Source organism: Diabrotica undecimpunctata, chromosome 4, assembly GCF_040954645.1.
Source record: "Diabrotica undecimpunctata isolate CICGRU chromosome 4, icDiaUnde3, whole genome shotgun sequence".
Classification (NCBI taxonomy): domain Eukaryota; kingdom Metazoa; phylum Arthropoda; class Insecta; order Coleoptera; family Chrysomelidae; genus Diabrotica; species Diabrotica undecimpunctata.
In genome coordinates, this window is record NC_092806.1 from 8,924,346 (window position 1) to 8,946,098 (window position 21,753).

The 21,753-nt window shown below is 31.4% G+C and overlaps 1 protein-coding gene across 1 annotated transcript in view; it reads left to right on the forward strand.

Moving 5' to 3' along the window:
* The window catches only part of sNPF (short neuropeptide F precursor), a 185,734-nt gene that overhangs the window by 125,558 nt on the left and 38,423 nt on the right, over positions 1 to 21,753 (forward strand). Inside the window, exon 2 of the mRNA XM_072528822.1 lies at positions 10,841 to 10,954. Within this exon, the coding sequence (XP_072384923.1) occupies positions 10,858 to 10,954 (97 nt within the window). The 5' untranslated portion in view covers positions 10,841 to 10,857. The remainder of the gene's footprint in view (positions 1 to 10,840; positions 10,955 to 21,753) is intronic.

Here is a 21,753-nt window from a genome sequence, read left to right on the forward strand (position 1 = left end):
GGTGACCTGGCAGCATTGCACACGGAACACCTGTGATGACATATTAAATGTTGATCAATTAAGAGTGGATTGCATTCTCATTTACATATAAAATACTAGCTTTTATCCTCGATTCGATTGTGATGGCGTCTTCTGCCGAGAAGTATCCCTTGAAAATACAACTTTTTTTAATAAAATGTATCATCTGTGCTTATTTGTGTCCCTGTCAAAATTGCAAAAATAATCAATATGATCGGTTAAAAAGTTAAACAGGGAATGCGAAAAAAAACAAGCCGACAAACACCTTACACTCACATTTATAATATTAGTTAATATTTTCACAGAAAAAAAGACAAAGCATAACCAGAGATAAATAAAAACTAAGCATCTTAACGAAAGAATCTTATTAACACAGCGCCAAACCACATTTTCAAAATTCACAACATTTTTAATGCATTTACAACCCCTAACATTAAATGCTTTTTAATACACAACGTTTTAGCAATGTGCTTCAAAAAATTATACACATGGCGCTGAGAAATAAGGTTATAAAACCTTTCAAAAAGAATAAAAGACTGCAGATAACAAGAAAGTAAGATAAAACCAATAATATATTGTAAATCCAAAAACTAAACAAAACATATCCATTCTAAGAATTAAACTCAAACGCGAATCGACCAGATGTTACTCGAACCTTTATAAACCTGGAATCTAAGACAATCTAAGTGACTAACTGGCTTCCAAAATCGTATCACATCCTGTAGATGCCAATTGAACCGCTAAGCTGTAACGACATGAATATCGCTTCAACTCAATATACACAAATCGATGGTGGCGCTGCTTATTTTTTGCCTCGAACTACGATTTATTTACGAATCAAAAAACGGTCCAATTGGATTCCGGGTTCATATCGCGTAAAGAGCCTTATAATATCATCCACTATGCGTTTCTGATATTATTTTGAAGAGGTCAATTGGCATCCGAATACCGGATGCCAATTGACCAGCGGAAGCCAATTGAACCTACAACTTTACATGTGGGAAGTCAATTGTTACCGTAAATAAATATATATATATATATATATATATATATATATCCAAGTAGCATTAACTGATCCCATGAAAAGTCAACCAAAAAATCTCGAAAAATATCATATATACTCGTCAGATATCATACCTAGCGAAGACAATAATCTAAGAGGTGTCGATCCTCTCCTTAAAACTGATCATCTTAATACAGAAGAAGAATTTCACCTAAGACGACTGTGCAGGAAGTTTGCAGAGATATTTCATCATCTAGACGATCCGTTAACATTTACTAACCAAATAAAGCACCATATACGAACCAGAGAAGAAGTTCCGGTTTATACCAAGTCACATCGGTGTCCACACATCCATAAGGAAGAAGTACGTATAAGTAGATCACTTCGATGCTCGATCAAGGAATCATCAGACCGAGTCAATCGCCCTGGTCATCCTCAATCTGGGTCGTTTCAAAGAAACTAGATGCCTGAGGAAAAATTAAATGGCGAATAGTTGTCGACTGCAGAAAGGCGAACGAAAAAACCATCGATGACCGATACCCAATTCCAAATATAACAGACGTTCTGGACAAACTAAGACGCTGCCAATACTTTTTTATGTGTAGTTTTTTAGGGTTGTTGTAGCATTTAATTTACCGGTAATTATTATATGAGCTAAGTAAAGCAATGAAGATTCTATAGGTATTTATCCGCATAAAAAATTCAGTTGCTTGAAATAGACAATAACAAACGGACTAGTTTCTCAAAATTGGTTAAATTGGACTTATCAACTATATATGAATGCTCTTCTCATATTTCTGCGATATCAGACATAACATCAAACTAATCAATGCAAATAACACAAAACAAACTGAAAGCTGTAACGAAACTGAAAAATACGAAGACTCTAGGAAAATACAGAATGGCAATCAAACTTATAGAACCATAGAACGTGTATAAACTACAGAACTGATAGAACAGCTGATTCAACAGTTGAAAATTCTGTTTACCTACGTCAACTTCTTCTACCCTTGACATTATAATATCCCTAAAAAAAAGTAGAAAAAATTATCCAAATATCAAGTTTAAACCTATTGATTACCATTATGGAATCCTTATAATATATGACAGGAACGAATATAACTTAGTATAATTTATATAATCTCTAAATAGTGTTTAAAAATGTAAATTCTGTTTATTTTTATTGTTTATACTTTAAAACGAGAAAAACTTGTATTTATTTAACTAGTGCGACCGTAAACAATGCACTGAAAGGGCTTTATTCAATTTTAAAATTCTTTGACCGTGGTGAGAAAGCACATAAGTCATTTTGCCTAGTTTTGCAGTAGAAGCGATTTAATATTCACCGGTTACCTCTAAATCCGTTTTATAGCCCAAAATTACGTGTTACTTACTTTATTTGGTTTTAATTGTTGTTTTTATAATTATCTATATAAATGTCTTATACTAATATAGACTATTCTCCAAATTTTCCACCACCCATGAAATAAAAAATATGTCAAAAATGAAATTCGTGACTTATGTCATTTGATCCCAAGTGTGTCCATGACTTATGTGTTATTGCACTTACAGAAAATGGTTATGAAAATAATATTATTAAACAAAGTATTTTTCATTTGTTATAAAAAAGGAAGTTTGATAAAAAAAATAAATCTAAAAAAAAGAATGAACCACTTAAATATAATAACTATTTAATCAATATCTTCGTCGATACCTGAATAGTCCAGCAACGCTGTTTCGATCGATAAAAGATTTTCATAGAACCCATGAAAAGTTGTAGGGATTAAGGGAAGCAAATCAAGAAGATCCTTCTTTTTTTCTTTATTTATTGGCACATCCGCCTTATATTTCAACGGGGGAACTAAATTTCCAAACCCATTTCGTCTAATAAAAGAAATTTTCTTAAAAAATAAAAGGATGTTTTGAAAAATATTTTCCCATTATCCCATTTTATGATATAATTTAGCTATTGCACGTCATGCCAGCGAAAAGGTTCTCCTTGATCGTCTTTTTTCCTAGACACCAATGGCCCCTTTAACTTGTATTTATGGCAAATATCCGTTTGAAGCTTTTTAAACGACAGATTCAATTTATGAAATTTAGATCTATAATATGGATACGACACAAAGTTTTGGTATGATTCCTTCTATAGGGAATACATTGCTTCTAGGGTCAAATGTGATGGTAGAAATCTTTTATTTGTTTGGACGTGTGAGTAGTCGCTTTCGTAACTCAGGACATTCAAAATATGCTTATCGAGTTCTTCTAATTTTTCTTCAGACCGCTTGTTTGGTGGAATATTCTTTCATTGGGCAGAATCAGTCTTTGTTTCCGCAGGTTATGCTCTTTTTATTAAAGCGATAACTTTTATGAAATTGTCTGTTTCATTGAAAGTCAAAAGAAAGCATTTACGGCAAACAGAAATATGGCTACCATTTATTCATAAAAAATATTTGTAGGTTTTGAGGCGAAATTTTTCTTTGTCTGGATCGTCTGTATGAGGCCTCTGCGATTTTTTGTCATGTATGGTGAAAAGACTGGCTATATAAGCTACTCTCTTGTCGTAACTGCCCAAACTCCAATATTCGGGAAAAATTTCTTTCAGACGATTTTCAGTGATTTTTGTTTTGCACTTTGCTCGGCATAGTGGCAGAGGTTGAAATGGTCTTTCTGGAATTATTTTACCATTTTTTGTAATATATGACTTCCCGAATTACTTTTTTTTTCGTAATTATCTAGCCTTTCTTGTGTCCGGTGGTTTTTGCAGCTTTTGACGTGATTTTTACGCTCTAAGTAAAATTGCTTGTAGTATTATTATTTTGTCATCAAAACAGAATTGCTTTTAGGAATGTATCTGCTATCAACTCATCATCAACAGACACTTTAAACAAAACACTTCTGGACATGTGTTATTCGCAATATCAAACCAAACTGAACTGTTTTAGGTTAAATTATTTTCGGCATGTAATGTTTCATTAGCGCCTAGTAACATAAGTCACCGACGGGATGACAAGAGACAGCAAGTTCCAACTGGCTCTCTTCACATAAGTCGACTTAAGTGTTTATTCACAAACTCAAGTCGGTATTTTCTCAGTATGGTTATTATGCACACTTCGCAATAACAGCTGTAAAAATGCATAGTAGACTAAAGTGCTTAGAGCCGATGATAGTATTACAAATCACCTACACATTTTTATCAAAAAAAAAAATTCGGAAAATTTGACTTATGTGCTTACTCACCTCAGTCACAGAATTAAAATACACCTTTTACTTTTTTACTACCCATTGTTAATCGACACAATACCCACACACCTGTTTGTCGAAGCTCTAACTTTTTAGAAATCTGTAAGAAACATCACAATAGAACTCAGCACCTCCGTCGCTACATTTGTGCTTTTATTAAAAGTCTAAAGGAAGACTTACATAAAAATAATGATTTCTTTATTACCGGTGACGATACCCTATTGACTGACATATATATTCCGAATTCTTTTATTCGACTAACACTCTTGAATTCAGTAAACATGTGGAAGGTCACAAGCGCGAGCAATTTGTGGGAGTTTTGTACGGAAACGGTTTGGCGACATTTTTTTACAATCAAAGGGATCAAAAACAATTTAGTGAAAAAAAAATTAAGCATACAAAGCAGGCTTTTCTTTCAGAATTTATATAATAAAGTAAAAATATATTTGTGAAATAAAAACAACAATGGTGTTTCAATAATAATTGAAACTTAAAAATTACTACTACGTAACTTAATAACTGTTTTATATTGTATGTAGAATTATTAAAGTATTGAGTAGTGTTTAACGGTTAAAAACAACGTTACAAGTTTTCAATATTTAGTTTATAAATGACAAAATAAGTACCATCTTGTCTTGCTTACAATTTTTATATTTGTTGACTTTGACGTAATTCATAAGTACACTGTAGCCAACCTACACTATTAAATCAACCTATACTTATCAACAAGTATATTGACAAGTATGAAGTGAGTGTCTGATGACATTCTGACAGTTATGGAGAGTGGATTATGAATTCTGACGTAGATGTAGATGGTGACGTGGTTTGGGTGAAGGTTGGCGTGGGAGTTAGTGTGGTGATTGGCGCGGGGGTTGGCGCGAACATTTTTGACAGTAGGATTTTTTAAAGGTAATAAGGTGTTGCCAGAAGACATAGTGTTGCCAATGACCAATTTTCGTTACTATGCTATAATTTTACTATTTGGGCGAGTGATTCATCGTTTAAAGGCGTAGAAATGCGGAAAGACATATGAAAATTAAGTGTCGTACACTCACTTTTATTTTAACGTTAACTATATTATATTTTTCAAATATTAATGTTCGAAATAGGCCACAATATATTTATTTACAAGTTTTTACTGACGTTTCGATCTCTATATCCAAAGACCGCTTTCAAAGATATAAATTATAGTTATATTTATTTTATTTGTTTATTATTATGTATTTTTATAATCTTATATTATTTAGTTTCTTTTTTTTTATCTTCAAAAACGGAATAGAGATCGAAACGTCAGTGTATTAAACATGTAAATAGATATATTATGGCTTATTTCCAACCTTCTCCCTAAAAATACATGATGCCACAAACAAAAATCTATAGAAGAGTAAATATATCTGTCATTTGTATGTTTGAAAACGGTCTCTTTATAAAGATCGAAACGTCCGTAAATTAAACATTTGAATAAATATATTGTGACTTATTCCCAACATTATTTCTAAAAATACAGAACGACAAGCAAAAAGCCATAGAAAATAAATATTACTATCATTTGTATAATTGAAAACGGTCTCTGGATATAGAGATCGAAACGTCAGTAAATAAACATATGAATAAATATTTTGTGGCTCATTCCCTACATTTCCCTAAAAATACAGAAAGTCACAAACAAAAAGCTATAAAAAACAAGTAATTTTGCAGAAAGCTTACTGATATCACCCGGCTGTCGCGGAAGTTACGCTAAAACGTCTTTTGACGTGACCCGTCCTTAAAGAGTTACACAATGAAATTTTGTTTAAACAAATTTTAAGACAGTTTCCACACCACCCCAGAGGTATGTCTTGTGGCGCGTTACTTTTTTTAAATGGGTTTTCGCCAAGAGCCATATTGTCTTATTAAATAAAATGAACAAAACACTTAAACAGTATAAAACAAAACAAAATAAAATTCTATAAAAACAAAATAAAAATAATTTTTAATGTAACAAAACATTGTACTATTCTATTTAAACACAAACACTATACACACTTACTAAATTCTTCTCGTTTTTTTTTTTTGTTTTTGGTTTTTTTTATGCTGATGTTCTTACTAAACTATTAGAAAATATTATTCGCTGTCTAAATCTGAAGATGCAGTGCTGCTATCACTGTCATTATCTTCACCACCTGATGTAATTATAATTGGCTCTAGTAAAACTTCGATATGAGTGTCAAGTTCCCACATACGATGTTCTTCTTTAATTATGTGGCCTATACATTTAGCCCATTTCTCTGGAGTTACATGGAGGATTGCTTAAATCAAAAGTTCCTTAACTTCGTTTAATTTGAACGTTTTGTTATTGCGTGCTACTTCTTCTTTCACTTGCGCCCAGATAAGTTCAATTGGATTAAGTTCGCAATGATAAGGTGGTAGACGCAGAACTTTGACACCATAATCTTCTGCAGTTTCATCTAGAGCATATTTAAGATATTTACTTTTCCTTAACCGTGCAATGTCAAGTAGCTGAATTTTGAGCATTGATTCTTCGTATGCAATCCTCTTTTCTGTAAGCCATTCTTGAATCCTCCCTTTCAATTTCTTTCATAATCACCTATTTTTTTCGACTCAAATTGAAAAAAACCATCATCAGGGAACCCTGTATCACTTCCTATATAGGTGATGATTAAACGCCGTCCCTTTCCTGATGGAGCTTTTAATCCTGTAGACCAGCCTTATATAAATGCTTCGCGTTTACTTTTGACATTTAAATCTTACCAAACTTTTCCAACTGTATGACCTTCGTTAATCCAGGTTTTATCCAAATAACATATTTTGCATCCAGTGCTACGAATTTTGCGTATTTCTTCTAAATATTGTCTTGTCCACACAATAATTTTATTTTTTTCTAATAGCATACTTTTTCTGTTGAGTTTTACATATCGAAAGTTCATTTCGAGCATGGTCCTGATTAAGATTCTACGAGATATCTTGGGTAAGGAGTCATCGTTTTCGAGCTCGTGAGAAATATTTTTCAGTGTTGGAATTTCACTCCGAAAATAAAATGAATGAATTTTTCGACGTATAATATTCCTTGTCTCGTCATCCAAAACAATGCTTTTTCTACCTCTAGTTTTACCTTTTTCTTGCTTTTTATTTTCCGATGTATTTTTAAGTACACGATAAATACAGCTAACGGATACTTTTGTTAAACTGCTACAAATGTCGACCGCTTGGCTAACATTTAATGCCATTTTTCTGCCGACAATTCCTTCATAAACGTTTTGTATCATTACCTTCTCTTCGGACGTTAACAATTTCCGTCTCTTTTGCGGCTTTTCATTTTTGGAATCAACATCAGAATTTTGCTGTCTTCTCTTGGAACAACTCGGTTTTTCATCCAGCTCCAATAAAACTCAAACCAAATAATCACAGAATATAACTAAAAATTTACTATAAAACGACAAACTATAACACTCGTATTATCAATAACACGTTTTATAAATAACACAAACTTATCGCATAAAATATATTCACAAAATGCAACACATGCACTACCCTCAGAAACTAGTTTTACGGCTTGCTGTGGGTCGGAATTGAAACGGAGTTCCGTCGCTAATTCCAAAGTTGCCAAACGATTGAAAAATAATATTTTAAAATATTGATTTTTATTTTATAAATTTAAATATGTAACGAAACGGAACATATAAATAAAATTTATTTAATTACAATTTTGTGCATAATTTTAACCATTAAAAAAATCATGTTTTTTGGTATTTTTATGACGGTAATAATCGCTGCGTGGAAGAATACAGGTTTTGTATGACCATAATTACTACTTGTGAACAAGAATTGGCTACACTGTACGACAACCCCTGGTCAATTTTTCTATAGAGAAGCACAAATAAATATACTACTTATATATTGTGTAATTTCTTATGAGAAAACGCAAATTGCAATTGAGAAAACGGGTAGTTTTCGAGGGCCGCTGTGTACATTTAAATTTGAGGATATTCAGCGTTTAAACGATGAATCACTCTCCCAAATAGTGAAATTATAGCATAGTTCACAACAATATCTATGTCTATATAACTTTCAAGGAAATGGAAATCATGGAAATACAAGAGAGACGAATTCCAGAGTAGAAAAAATATTTAAATTTTACTTTAAGTTATTTTGAAAAACAATAAATGTACATTGTTTTAATTATATATACTTTTTACGTTGACTTAAAAAATCTAGTCTCCCCTCATCCATAATGTGTTAAGTGAAGAATATATGAGAACTATTATTGCTATCAATCTATTTTCCATTGTCTAAATTCCCTAGATAGAAATAGAATTTAGAAATTAGAAAATAGACCTAAAGTCTAAAAAGTAAAACTCCCTCCAACAGTATCGTTTCGATAATATCATTTCATTGCCTACATACATTATGAAACAACAAGCAGTCACTCCTAAAATATTCATCCCTTATCGTTACGTGATAAATACGAGGTAAATAATAGCTGCCGCAGAATGAGATTCGAAATAAATTTGAATTTTTGCCGTGCGTGTAATTGCATAAAATTACAGAGCTTTTTCAGTAAGATCCAGACGAACGATAATTAAATGTTTGTTAAAACAATCATAAAAACGTCAGGGCTTCTTCTTTTTAAATTTATTGATTCTCTCCAGAAAATAAAGAGCGAGGAGTGTATATTTTAAACCTTTGTTAATTTATTATATTATATCGTAATAATTGTAATTAAAAGTCAAGAAACATTTTATTTATCTGATTACCGTCGGATTACTAGGAAATTCTTTACATTAGGACATTATACATCCTTTTTTTTATTAGATTTTAAAACACACTCAAAAATATTCTTCTTCTTATCTAGATATTTAAAATTGGATACTCTTTGTATTGGTTGTCCATCTACTTGTAATTGTAAATTTTGATAAGGAAAGCGACTAAATTTTCTTTTAGAACAATTAATTTGTAGTCTTATCTTCCTTTCCTTTGACGTTAAAAGACATTGCAATTCATTTAAGTATAATAAAACTGTGTCATCTGCGTTCTGATGGTATGTATTATCATCATCCTTTAGGAAACAGGTCTCCGTTATCACCAGGGGATTTGTTGTTTTTCATTTCTAAAAGTATCGTTTCGCATTTATGGCAATAATTCTGATTCCTGGCTTGTGATTATGGGCAAGGGCTGACCTTACCTTACGTTGGTAATGTTTCTATCTTTGCTTCTTATATTGTACATATTTTTGTTGCCTATGTTGTTCGTATTTCGCCTAAAAACTGTTAAACGTTTGTTTTCTTGAACTATTTTAGTTATTTCTCTTGTATTGTTTTCTCTTATGTCTTTCCGGATTGATTGGTGGATATCTTTATTTAATTTCTTCATTGTTTTGTAGTTGGAGTCGTATTTTTTCATCAACTGTCTTCTTTTACCTATTAGCTCTTTGGTATTTTGGCTTGTTTGTCTTTATGGGTTAGGACAGTCGGGCAGCACTAACTTTCCGTTTCTTTTAGTGCCTTCGTTATGCCATTATTGCTTGTTCAATATCTTCTATTTTGTTTTCTAAGTCTTGCATGTATCTGGTTAGTGCATCTTCATACAGGTCGTTGTTTTTTTTTGGGGGAATTCACTTCTTTTTTCGTGTTTTTAAGATCATTTTGGTTCCTCTCCAATTTGACATTTAATCGTATCTCTCCTTGGAATAATCTGCGATAGCTTTCCATCAAAAATTTGTTGAACACTTCTATATGTTTGAATATCTTTTTCTGTTCGTTATGATTTAATCTATCTCATTTTTGACTCTGTTTTCTGGGCTTATGCATGTTCAGTTGGCATGTATCAGTTTTCCCACTATAGTTTTTACACCATATTCCAAGTTGTCCAGACACGTTTAAAGATTCTATCTAAATATAAATTAAACAATAGTAGGTACAGCACATAACCCTGCCTGACTTCCTTTAGAATCTTACATTTTTGACGCCAATAACATTTTTCGTTGAGCCTGACGTCGCGGCTATCAAAGTATTTATCTCTTAATCTCTTAATATTTTAATTAACTTGGATTAACTTTAATGAAATAAATGATTGTGGATGTTAAAGCTGAACAAAAAAGGTTACAAAAACATTTTTTAGTTTTTTAATAATCACAGCTTCTTTATGAACAAAGTACAAATTGTTACGAAAGAGAATAAAAAATAAATTAAATAAAAACAAATGATAAAAGATATAAGTAATGAGTCAATACTCACAATCTTAAGTAGTTTTTTTATTGTTAAATTTGTTTGGCTACCAGTTTCAAGGCTTACAATATATGCCCATCATCAGGCCACATTACATGGTTCATCAGGTCTTTGTTCTAACAAAACAAAAAAAAACAAACAAAAACTATAAGATATAGGTCTTTAATCTAACGAAAACTACATTGTAAGCCTCAAAACTGGTAGCCAAAAAAAAAATTAACAATAAAAAAACTACTTAAGATCATGAGTATTGACTTATCTCCTATAAATTAGTAAATAAAAACAAGACACGAGCAGTTGAATAATTTTTGTTGGTTACCTATAAAATAACTGTTTTATTTTTTATTTCTAGGTTGATTTCTGCAAAGAATGAACACTTCTACCACCGTCAGATTCTTCTGCGCCGTTTTTTCGTTTCTCGTCATTTTAGCAGTGGTGTCTACAGCCCCTTACGCTGATTATGATAGTAAGTAGACATAACTTTTTTAAACGTAGTTGTAAACAGAAATTTTTTTAACCATAAAAAGCGGACTTTATTTTCTATGATATTTACCGTAATGATCATCAAGTATTCATTTTCTTAAATTTTTTTCATTGTCATGTAATCGTAGGGTATTTTGATCACTGCATAATTTTTTATAAGAAATTTTTGTTATGAGAAAAAATTCACTGTTTTTTGCGGTATTCACCTGGTCTTGGCCTTATTTTGCATTTTATTCCTCTGTCACAACACAAACGCTTACGGCTTACTATCATCCAGTATTACTTATATTTAAGTATTATTAATATATTTGAGATTGATTTTCTCTTCCATTATAAGAATGTGCTGATATAACAAAAATGTGGAGACTAGAGAGCAAATTTTCATAACAAGACAAATATTATACTAGTGCTATGATTTCATTGCTTAACTCTTTCAGTCCCATAGGTACTTAGAAGTGCCAGTAACCGGAATCATTCTTATAACCCAGATATTGATATCATAGAGATAATACTTTTTTAATGACTAAAAGATCCTATAAACATTTTTTAATACATATTAAACAGTTTGGTACCGAAAAGTACCGCTGGGATAAATTCAGAGTGAAAAAAATATTAAGGAATAATATAATAACTACATATTTCAATTATTCACTTTATGATATTTTATGAAACAATTCTTATTTTGATTAATACATAGAAAAATTTTATATAAAGAGCAAATTGACATCGGTTTAAATTGTATTTTGTTCATACTACAAACTTCACATCTTTCCCTTCGATCAACAAATTTTGGCCCGTGATTTCCTCTATTGGGCGATCTTATTTCAGAAGAAATGCTAAAACTATACTGTCGTTTTTTTCGTCTTGGAGTCTTGTTTGTTCTGTGGGGGGAAGCAAAACAGAGGCTACTAGTAAGGTCTCTACGAAAACCCAACAAATTTTTTGGAGGTGCCTCTAATACTTTTTTAGCTATAACGACACCGTTTACAAAAGTTTATTTCTAGGCATGCCCAAAAAAGTCGATGCCACCATTATTAGATCTTCTGTACAAACCGTAACATTGCTTTAGTTGGTCGTGGTGGTCTACACCGCTCATAGATTCGTTATAATCTTTTATTATTTGGGGTGCTGGAACGTTGATATTTTTACCATCACGTTGTTTTCGTTTCAATGTAATTGATTCACTCACTTCCACTTAAAAAAGGAAATCCCTGTATTAGAAATACGGTGGTCAAAGTCACCTCCAGCAAGTTTTTTTATCTTCTAACACTTTTTAGGAAGATCCTTACTATTAGCTCGGATCGTATCACAGGCTGAGGTTCCTGGATTTGTCGTTCGTTAGATTGGTCATCAGGAACTAATTTGGGGTCTTCATTATTTACCTCTTCTTCTTGATTTATTTGTAAATTTATTTCAGCAGTAGAAATATCCAGCTCATCATCGACATCTGATTTAACATCAGTATCTTCTGCAGTATCTAATGAAGACAAAAAATCATCATTTTCTATAAGTTCCAAAGATTTGGCATCAGTCAAACCCTTTTTTGCGTCACTTCCCAGAAGTCCTGGAACCTTCATAGAAGAAGTTCATTATGACTAAATCGACCATTACTGAAGAACACTCCAATTATAGGTTCGTGTCCCACAGGCACAGTGAATGAACCCTGTCTTGCATTCGTTTCCTTCGCGCCTGTATGTCTCAGTACCCATACCAAGTTAACCCTACTGGTCAGCGCAATACCAGCATTAAGAACTAGCTTAAGGCTAACTTTGACCGCTTGCAAAGCCCTTAGCGCTGCTTGACTATCAAATCAGATGGAGATGGTTTTGTTTGAGCAGACCCTATCTATTATCTCCTGAGCGCATACCAGGATCTTAAAGATCTCGGCCTGAAAAAATGATGCATAGGAACCGAGAGCCTGGTCAGATTGAAATCCAATTCCGCTACCATATACTCCAGCACCTGCCCTCTCTTCCATTCTGAATCCACCCGCTTCGAAGGGTCAGTGGAGGGCCTTGTTCCATCCACTCATCCCGGTCGGAAAATTGAATCAAGAAAGACGATGAGAACTCAAATTGTGTCCATGGTGTCCTAAGTACAGGACAACAATCGAGGGCCTGTCTCCAGATGTTACCATAGCCCATCCGCTCATTCATTCTAAATTAGTATACATAGCAGTTGAGACCATAAACTGCCATCATGGCTTCGTACTCTACAATAAGATGTAGAGGATTTAAATCCAGTAGAGCCTTAAGAGCCGCTGTGGTAGTGGACCTCATGGCTACTTCCACGTGGTTAGTACTTGCTTCTGTTTCCAGATGTGACGTCAGTCAGCTGATGTCCTTCATGTTTCAAACATTCTGCAGATATAGTGTTGTTTCCTGAAGCTTTGTTTACTGTATATTTTAACTCAGTGCAAATTTTTTATTTTTTTATAACTTGTTCTTTGGTTTATTTTTCGTCAATTAGACCTAATCGATTTTTAGTGTTTCTTTTTCGCATACACCAGAGTGTTTTATTCACGGATATGCTTCATCGATCTTTATCTTTTGTACTTCAAAGGATTGTAAGTAAATTAAATAATTTTTTGCCAAAAAGACCACACAATAATTCCATTTTAACATTAGAACACTTGACTTTGCTGACACCTGTAATGGTGTTACTTTTAAGATAATCACCCAGAAATTAAAACAAAGGGTTTTTTATTTTAAAAATATTTTATCACAGGAGATACTATTTGTCGTATAATTTTGTTGTATAAAAACTCTTAATAGTTTTTTAATAATAGAGCTTGTGATTCCAGAGTGACTTTTATATCAACAAAGCAATCGTTTGCCTCATTTTGTTTATTTATAATACTTTGTTTGTATCGAATCTAGTATATTTTATACATTACTGTAATTGCAGACAAAATCATCTAGAAGTACGTCTTATACTCTTTGTAAAGCGACGGTACACCAGACAAGCATATACCATGACAAAGGTATTAAATCACAACAAGAACAAAAGGGAGAGCACCCTTTTTATACCTCTGTATAATTGAACATCTCACACTTCACCTTGTTTTCTGCCCTCTATTTTCGATGTTTTCGCTCTGCAGCTGGCATTTTTATTTATTAATGAGTGACTTTAATGAGGCTATTTAATCAATTATTATTGTAAAGTGGTATTGATTAGTTGTTGATGTTAGATGCACTTCCAATAATTTAATGAAAACTAAGATAATTATTATAATTACTAATTATAATATACTTCGATCATTTGATGAAGGAAAAGCAACCTCAGTCATCTTGCTTGATTTTTCTAAAGCCTTCGACACTATTGATCACGCTCTTCTGTGTGCTAAATTGAAATATTTTGGATTTGATGATACCTCCTTACAGTTTTTCAAATTTTATTTGGTAAATCGTTATCAAAAGGTCATAATCGATAATAGTTCATCAGAATTTGCATCTGTCAGTTCAGGGGTGCCTCAAGGTTCGGTTCTTGGTCCTCTTCTTTTTTTAATATATATTTCCAACCTGTATAAATCTTTAAATAATCTGAAATTGCACTCTTTTGCAGATGACACACAACTGTATTTCTCTTTTGAACCTAACTCTTTAAATCAAGCGTCACAAAAAATAAATCAGGATTTGGAATCTATTTGTACTTATTCCACTAGACATAATCTTAAACTTAATGCTAAGAAATGTAATTCTTTGTTATATTGTTCAAAAAATTATAAAGCCACTGTTTAGGATAACTTAAAACTAATTATAACAAATGAACCTCTAAAAAATGTTAATAGTTGCAGAAACTTAGGAGTCATTATGACTGTACGCTACGTTTTCAAGAGCATGTCACCCTTTTAGTAAAAAAGTGCTATTTAGTTATGCGTCAACTGTATAGAAGTAAAGGCATTTTAAACTTTAAATTGCGTAAGTTACTTTGTGAAACTATGGTTATGTCAATTCTTAATTATGGGCTCTTGGTATTTTACCCTTGCTTAGATCAAGTTACGAAATTGAGGTTGCAAAAAATTCAAAATAATTGTTGCAGATTTGTTTTTGGCATAAGAAAATATGATCGTGTATCATGCAAAATTAAAGAACTTCAATGGTTAACAATAGATAATTTATACAAATATCACTTCGTCTCATTGATATATTGAATTATTTCCTCGTCAAATCCTATTTATTTAAGGAACAAATTAGTATTTCGTGGAGACGCTCATAATCTGGATCTGAGATATCCTCATAGTCTTATGCTGCCAAGATATAGACTAGCTATTTTCCAGCGATCGTTTACTTACAATGCTGTTTTAGTGTTTAATAGTTTAACAAAAAATTTAAGAGGTAAATCTCTTAATTTCATGAAACGGCATTATAAGAAATTTTTACTACAATCGCAGTAACGTTATTATTTTTATATAGTATATTGTTGTCGTAATTGTTACCCTTAGAATTTTTAGAATTTTTTTTTGTTTTTATTTATCATTAATATCATTTATCACATAACATCACAAATTATTTTCTTTATCTTATTTTTCTAGTAGCCACATAACTATTTCTACCATTTCAATATTATATTATTATTTATGTCAATTTATAAATCATTTTTTTTTCATGTTCTACTTATTTCAAACTGACTTTGTAAACTTGAGGTTAAGTGGAGTAGCTCTAGCTAGACTTCGCCTCATGTATCTCTTGTTTGTAATTTTTTACAGACTAAATAAAGGCAATTTATTATTATTATTATTATTATTTTTACTATTAAGTACTAAACTAATGTATTTTAATACGACTACAAAATTAACCATGGAACACCTACTATGACGATTATTCAATGACTATGTTAACGTTTATTATACTACTCAAAAAAGAGTATATAAATTAATACAAACAAAAGACAAACTTTTCAACGTTTGTTCTCTACATAAACATAGTATTGAAATAACAATGTTTTTCTTTTACAAGTTAAAGGCTTAGCCTATATTTATATGTAAAAAAATAATTCCGAAATTATATTCCTATAAACTTTGGTTGGGCGTTCAACGAGAAATTGTGACAACTTAATATCAGATAAGAAAGGTAGAATGTTTTGTATTTGTATTAAATATTGTAATAAGTATAAATATAATAAATTTTGTATTAAATAATTTTATTAACTAAATAGTACATCTGAGGGTGAAATAGAAATGTTTTTCAGAAGATCAATGAAATGAAAACAGTTTTTGATAAAGGATGAGGAGGCGTTTTCGCCTAATGGTTTTTTTTCCTTATATGACGCATCAACCACGCAGGGTTATTAGCGTGTATGGATTGTGATACAGAGTTAGAACTTAACAATAGAATATTAACTATAGCAATACATAAATAGAAATAAACCTAGATCTATACACAGTAAAATATTAGATTTTTGATATCAGCTTGCAGTCTTTGAGAAAGGCGAAAATATTTTTAGTGTTACTGTCTTTTCCAAGAGCACTGTTTAATGTTGATGGTATGTTATACATTTTGCGTTGCACATCGTACTTGGGGCACTGCAATAAATAATGTTTTACCGTTAAGACACTTTTACACATGTCACGCACAGGTTTATCAGTACGTTTTAGTAGGTAGTCGTGTGTTAACCGAGTATGGCCAATCCGGAGGCGAGTGAAGGTTACTTGTTGTCTTCTATTGTTAAATTTTGGGAATTTTTTATGATTCTTATCAACTTCGTACAGCTTGGTTGGGGAGTTCTTCCATGTATCCTGCCATATTGAATTAATCCTTTTTTTAAAGAATGCGTTCAGATCGGTGTGAAAAACTTTCGTATTCTCTTCTGCGTTTGGGTTAGTAGGTGCATTTTTTGCTATTTTATCTACAACCTCGTTTCCTTCGATTCCAGTATGTGATCGCCTAATGGTTGTAAAGATGAAGCGATATGTTTTGTCAATTTCTGAGCGGGGCAGTTGTATGCATTGACGATGGGTCTTAGGGGAACATTGGGCTTATGGATTTTTGGAGAACCATATATCTTTGGAATTCGGGATGATTTTTCTCTGGGTTAAGAGATTTTTTGATGTCTGGTAGAGTAGATTTAGGCGTAGAGTAGCCTAGGTAGAGTAGGCGTTTGTATTCTGTGGAATTAAGAAGTTCGAACATTTTGTCGAAATAATTAGAAGACTTGAGAATGACGGTGGCATTACCTTTATCGGCCGGAAGGATGACAGTGTCAGGGATGGTACAAAGTTCTTTGAGGGCACGTCTTTCTGAAAGGCTGATATTTGACGGTGGGGGTTTGGAAATACGGAGTATTCTGGCGACATCTTGTCTGGCAACTTCGGCTTGGTCGAAAGGAAGATGAGAAAAATAGCTTCTTTAGTTTGACAAAGAATTTTTTCAGTTGAGATGTAAAAGGAGTAACAGAAAAATTAAAGCCTTTTTATAGAGCTTTGATAGCTGAATTGGATATGTGAATATCTGAGAAATTGCGAACAACAGTAGAAGGTTGTTGATTTGAAATGGGCTGTGGATTTTTCTGAGAGATAAGTTGGTTCAGTTTGCGTTTCTGGGTTTGGGTTTTATTGTCAGAAATGTGTTGGACTTTTTGGTGAGAAAGACGATCGAAAGTGTCCCAAAATAATGGATGGATATTGAAAGAGTGGATGTCATTGTAGGTTTTGAAAAGTTGGGAATTTGTTGTATCGGGTAAGTTGCGTCGGGTGAAATGAATTGAATTTCGAAGAAGCGAAAAACCAGTTGCTCTAAGAATTTTGAAAATTGATGAAGATTTTGGAACGACTTAATGGTCACGACACAATTTAAGGAAAACAAGGTCACAAAGAAGATGGTATTTGCGTGTTAGAAGATTAGAAAAAGATTTAGTAAGAATGAAAAATTCCTGAAATTTGCCATTTTCAATAAGCACTTTATTTAATTTTATAAACATTACATTTTACAATTAAATTTCATGTTTACTACATGGATTAAAAAATTGGTATCTGACATTGACAGTTGACATCTGGCAGGTATCTTAAAATAGGAGTGGTTCAGGGTCGTATTTTAAATTATGATAAATATTGGAAAGATCTTTGATCTTTACAATTATTGCTTCACCCTGTATAATTATTATTTATACCATTGGATAGCATTTTTTATAGTCTTTTCAATGATGTATCACAAGTAGGGGTTTGCAATTTAAACTTTTTTGGTTGTGGTAGGTGGGGCCTAGGGGGTTGATGGGAGTGAGTTCTCTTTCATGTCATTTTAGTTCCCGCCTTACTGTCCAAGAAACGGTTTCAAGCATTTTCGATATCGGCGTTTGTTCGTGAGATATAGCCCATTGTAAGTTTTAAAATTGACACATTGTATTATATATACAGGGCGGGTCACCACTAACGGGACGGAAGATTACAGCAAAACGGTAAAAGATTTTGAAAAAATTTTTAATGTATAGTATGTAGGTTAATACATTTTAAAATTATTTTAAAATATACAAGGTGTCACAATAAAGTGCGGCTTATCAAAGTTATATTTTTTCTTATAGAATACCCTGTATTTTATTTGATTTTCTAATTGTCTGCAAAAAATAAGGTATAGTTTCATAAGACTTCCCTATACCTATGTACAGAGTGTTATGTCGAATTTTCTTAAAATGTAAAAGTTTAAACGAGGACTCATTCTTAATTTATTTAAGCAATCCTAATAAAATTACTCATACATCTAAATAGTTGGATATTGGTCGAATGTGTTTCATTATTAATTATTAAACATTTATTTACAGGGTGTTTAAAATTTGTAGTTTCATTATTGGATTATTCAATGTGTAATATAAGGCTTATTTTAAATGGAACACACTGTATATTAATGAATTATTAAATTAAAAAAATTTTTCTCTTTCGAATGATAATATGGATGTCCCATAACTAGGACTAATAGTTTTGCCGTAATTTAAAATTTTGTTAAACGGAAATCGATTTTAAATTTTTATAATTGTTACTTTCGATTTTTAAACCCATCATATTGACATATTGTTATAAACGAAACCAGTGTAGTTGTAAATACATTTTTTGTAAATAAACTAAAATTTTTTTGTCTTTGGATTTGAATTCGTTGGGAATAGGATAATTAGTATTAAAATATGATGAAAAGAAAATAAAAAAAATTTGTTGAAAATATGATGTTTTTTAGATTTTCTACGATTCATCAAGTGAAAGGCAACTGCGCAAAGGCTACAGTTTTCAAAAATGACGTAGATATTAACGTTATGTTTAATGTTTTGTATTATTTTAGGTATTAAAATAAGTTTAATATTTAAATAAAAATAAAACTGTAAAATATATGTATTTTGTTGAATTCATATTAATAATAATAATAAGATAACTTCTTACGTGCTTATGAGCACACACTCTTTTTTTGAAAACAATTAAATACATAACGAAACAGAAATAATTTTAATAAAACAAATAATGCAAAATGAATAATGAACATAAATAATACAAAATAATCCAAAACTTAGTACAACAAGCGATTCTATCTTCGAATGATTTACTTACATTATTTAGTAACATAGCAGGAGTTATTGAAGCAAACGCGTTTTTCATTCTTAATTTCATGTCATCTCTAGTAGTAGGAGGTATAGCATATACAATATTTTTAATATAACCCCACTTAAAAAAATTCATCTTGGTTAGTCCTGGTGACCTAGGGGGCCAATTATATAAACCACCTCTACCTATCCATCTGTTCGTAAATTTTCTGTTAAGGTAGTTCCTAACATTACGTGAGAAATGAGCAGGAGCTCCGTCCAACTGGAGCCACATTTTTGTTCGTAGACTAAGTGGAAGGTTCTCAAGCAGCGTCCAAAAATCTTGTTTTAAAAAATTTAGGAAATTTGTCCCATTGAGATGTCCGTCAAAAAAATACGGGCCAATAACATATATATATATATATATATATATATATATATATATATATATATATATATATATATATATATATATATATATATATATATATATTGTTATGATATGTAAAATCAAGAAAATATTGGTTTGGTTAAAATATTTCAAAGTTCAACAAAAAATTAAAATAATTCAGATAAGTAGGATAATATCCAACAAACATTTCGGAGAAGGAAAGTTATTAAATCCTTGAATTACCTGTACCAAACAAAATGTAAGCTTTACATCAATCATTTCTTTGTTATACTTAAGTAACCCGCATAAGTTTAAGTGAAACAAAAGACAAATTGAAACGGGTTTTTACAAATACATTAGTGTAGTGATTAAAGACAATAGAGGATTATAGAAAGAGGTTTTTGTTAGTTTTTAAGATTTATAGAAAAATAGTATTTGTAAATAAGTTTTAGGAAATTTATAATTATAGGTAAAAATTTGTTTGTTATCGAAATGAAGAAATGGGGGAATTGTGACGAGTTGTGATTGGCGGAGATTGAAAAAGGTGGGATAAGTGTGTGGGAGAAAGTTTAGCGAGATTAAGGAGAGAAAAAAGATATAGGCAGTTGGTTTCCAAGTCTTCAAGAAAGAACAGTGTTTGTTCTCTGTCGGTTCCCGAAATGTAGCAAGCAGTAGTGTTGAATGTTAGTGAGTTTTTGTGGAGTTAGTGTATCTGACAGAAGCTGAAACAACAAAATATTGTAAGTCATATTTCTCTACTTATATTCCAAGAGTCATTGTTCAGGCCAACGAGAGATTCAGTTTATCGTAAAGAGAAGATATTCCAAGAGTCAATTTTTCACTCGGGCCAACGAGAGATTCAGTTTATCGAGAGGAGAAAGGCTATCATAATTTGAATGATTTGTGCTTTTGAAGGAGATCATTAAAGACGATATACTTGCAACAATCTGTTGTACGATTGCTGATTACATAGGGAGCGGTTGAGAGGAGATAATATAGTCTACAAGGAACAAGGATTTGGACCACTCATCATCAGAGAGAGATATTTTGTTTCTGCAGTTTTTTTCTTTTATTGATAACACAATTTTTACACGTAATTTAGACAGGATATAAATATTTTGATTAGGAGAGTTAGAATAGTTTGGATTTTGAGTTTTCAATTAATATTGTTTGTACCATTAATTTTGATTGTTCACGTACGGAGAACAAAATTTTGAGAATCCTTATATGAGATTTGTTTATTGAAAACTTTTGAGTGTGAATTATTTCATTATTTTTATTTCAATATATAGTGTTAGATCATATGTGTTTTTTATTATTCCGGTATTCTCTGGACCTTACCTTTCACATGTAATAGCATAGATATTGAAGCACGAATTTAACCCTGAGATAAAAGAATTAAAAATTGTGATAGAGTCATAATCATATCATTTAAATAATTTTAATTAATAAAAAAAATTAATTAGCTAATTATTGCTTGGCGCACCAAGACTATAAATATCACAATAATATATATATATATATATATATATATATATATATATATATATATATATATATATATATATATATATATAGGTATATATATATTCGTGACGCTCGCCTCAGCATTTTACTATAAAGAAAAAGTAATATAACGCCAGATTCGAAGCTTCACTTCAAAAAGAAGAATAAATTTATACTTAGACATTTTATTTATATTTAATAAATCCTTGAACTCTGAAAAAACATATTCGTGGCTTTTCGCAGATTTCAAAAACATCTGTTTTACAGCATAGTTTTACTAAGAAATGTTTTTGTTTTTCAACCAGTCGTTGGAATAGAACGAATCGATAGATTTAAAACTTTAATGAGATTAGGCACAAAACACTTCAACAATCGATTGTGGTATTAAA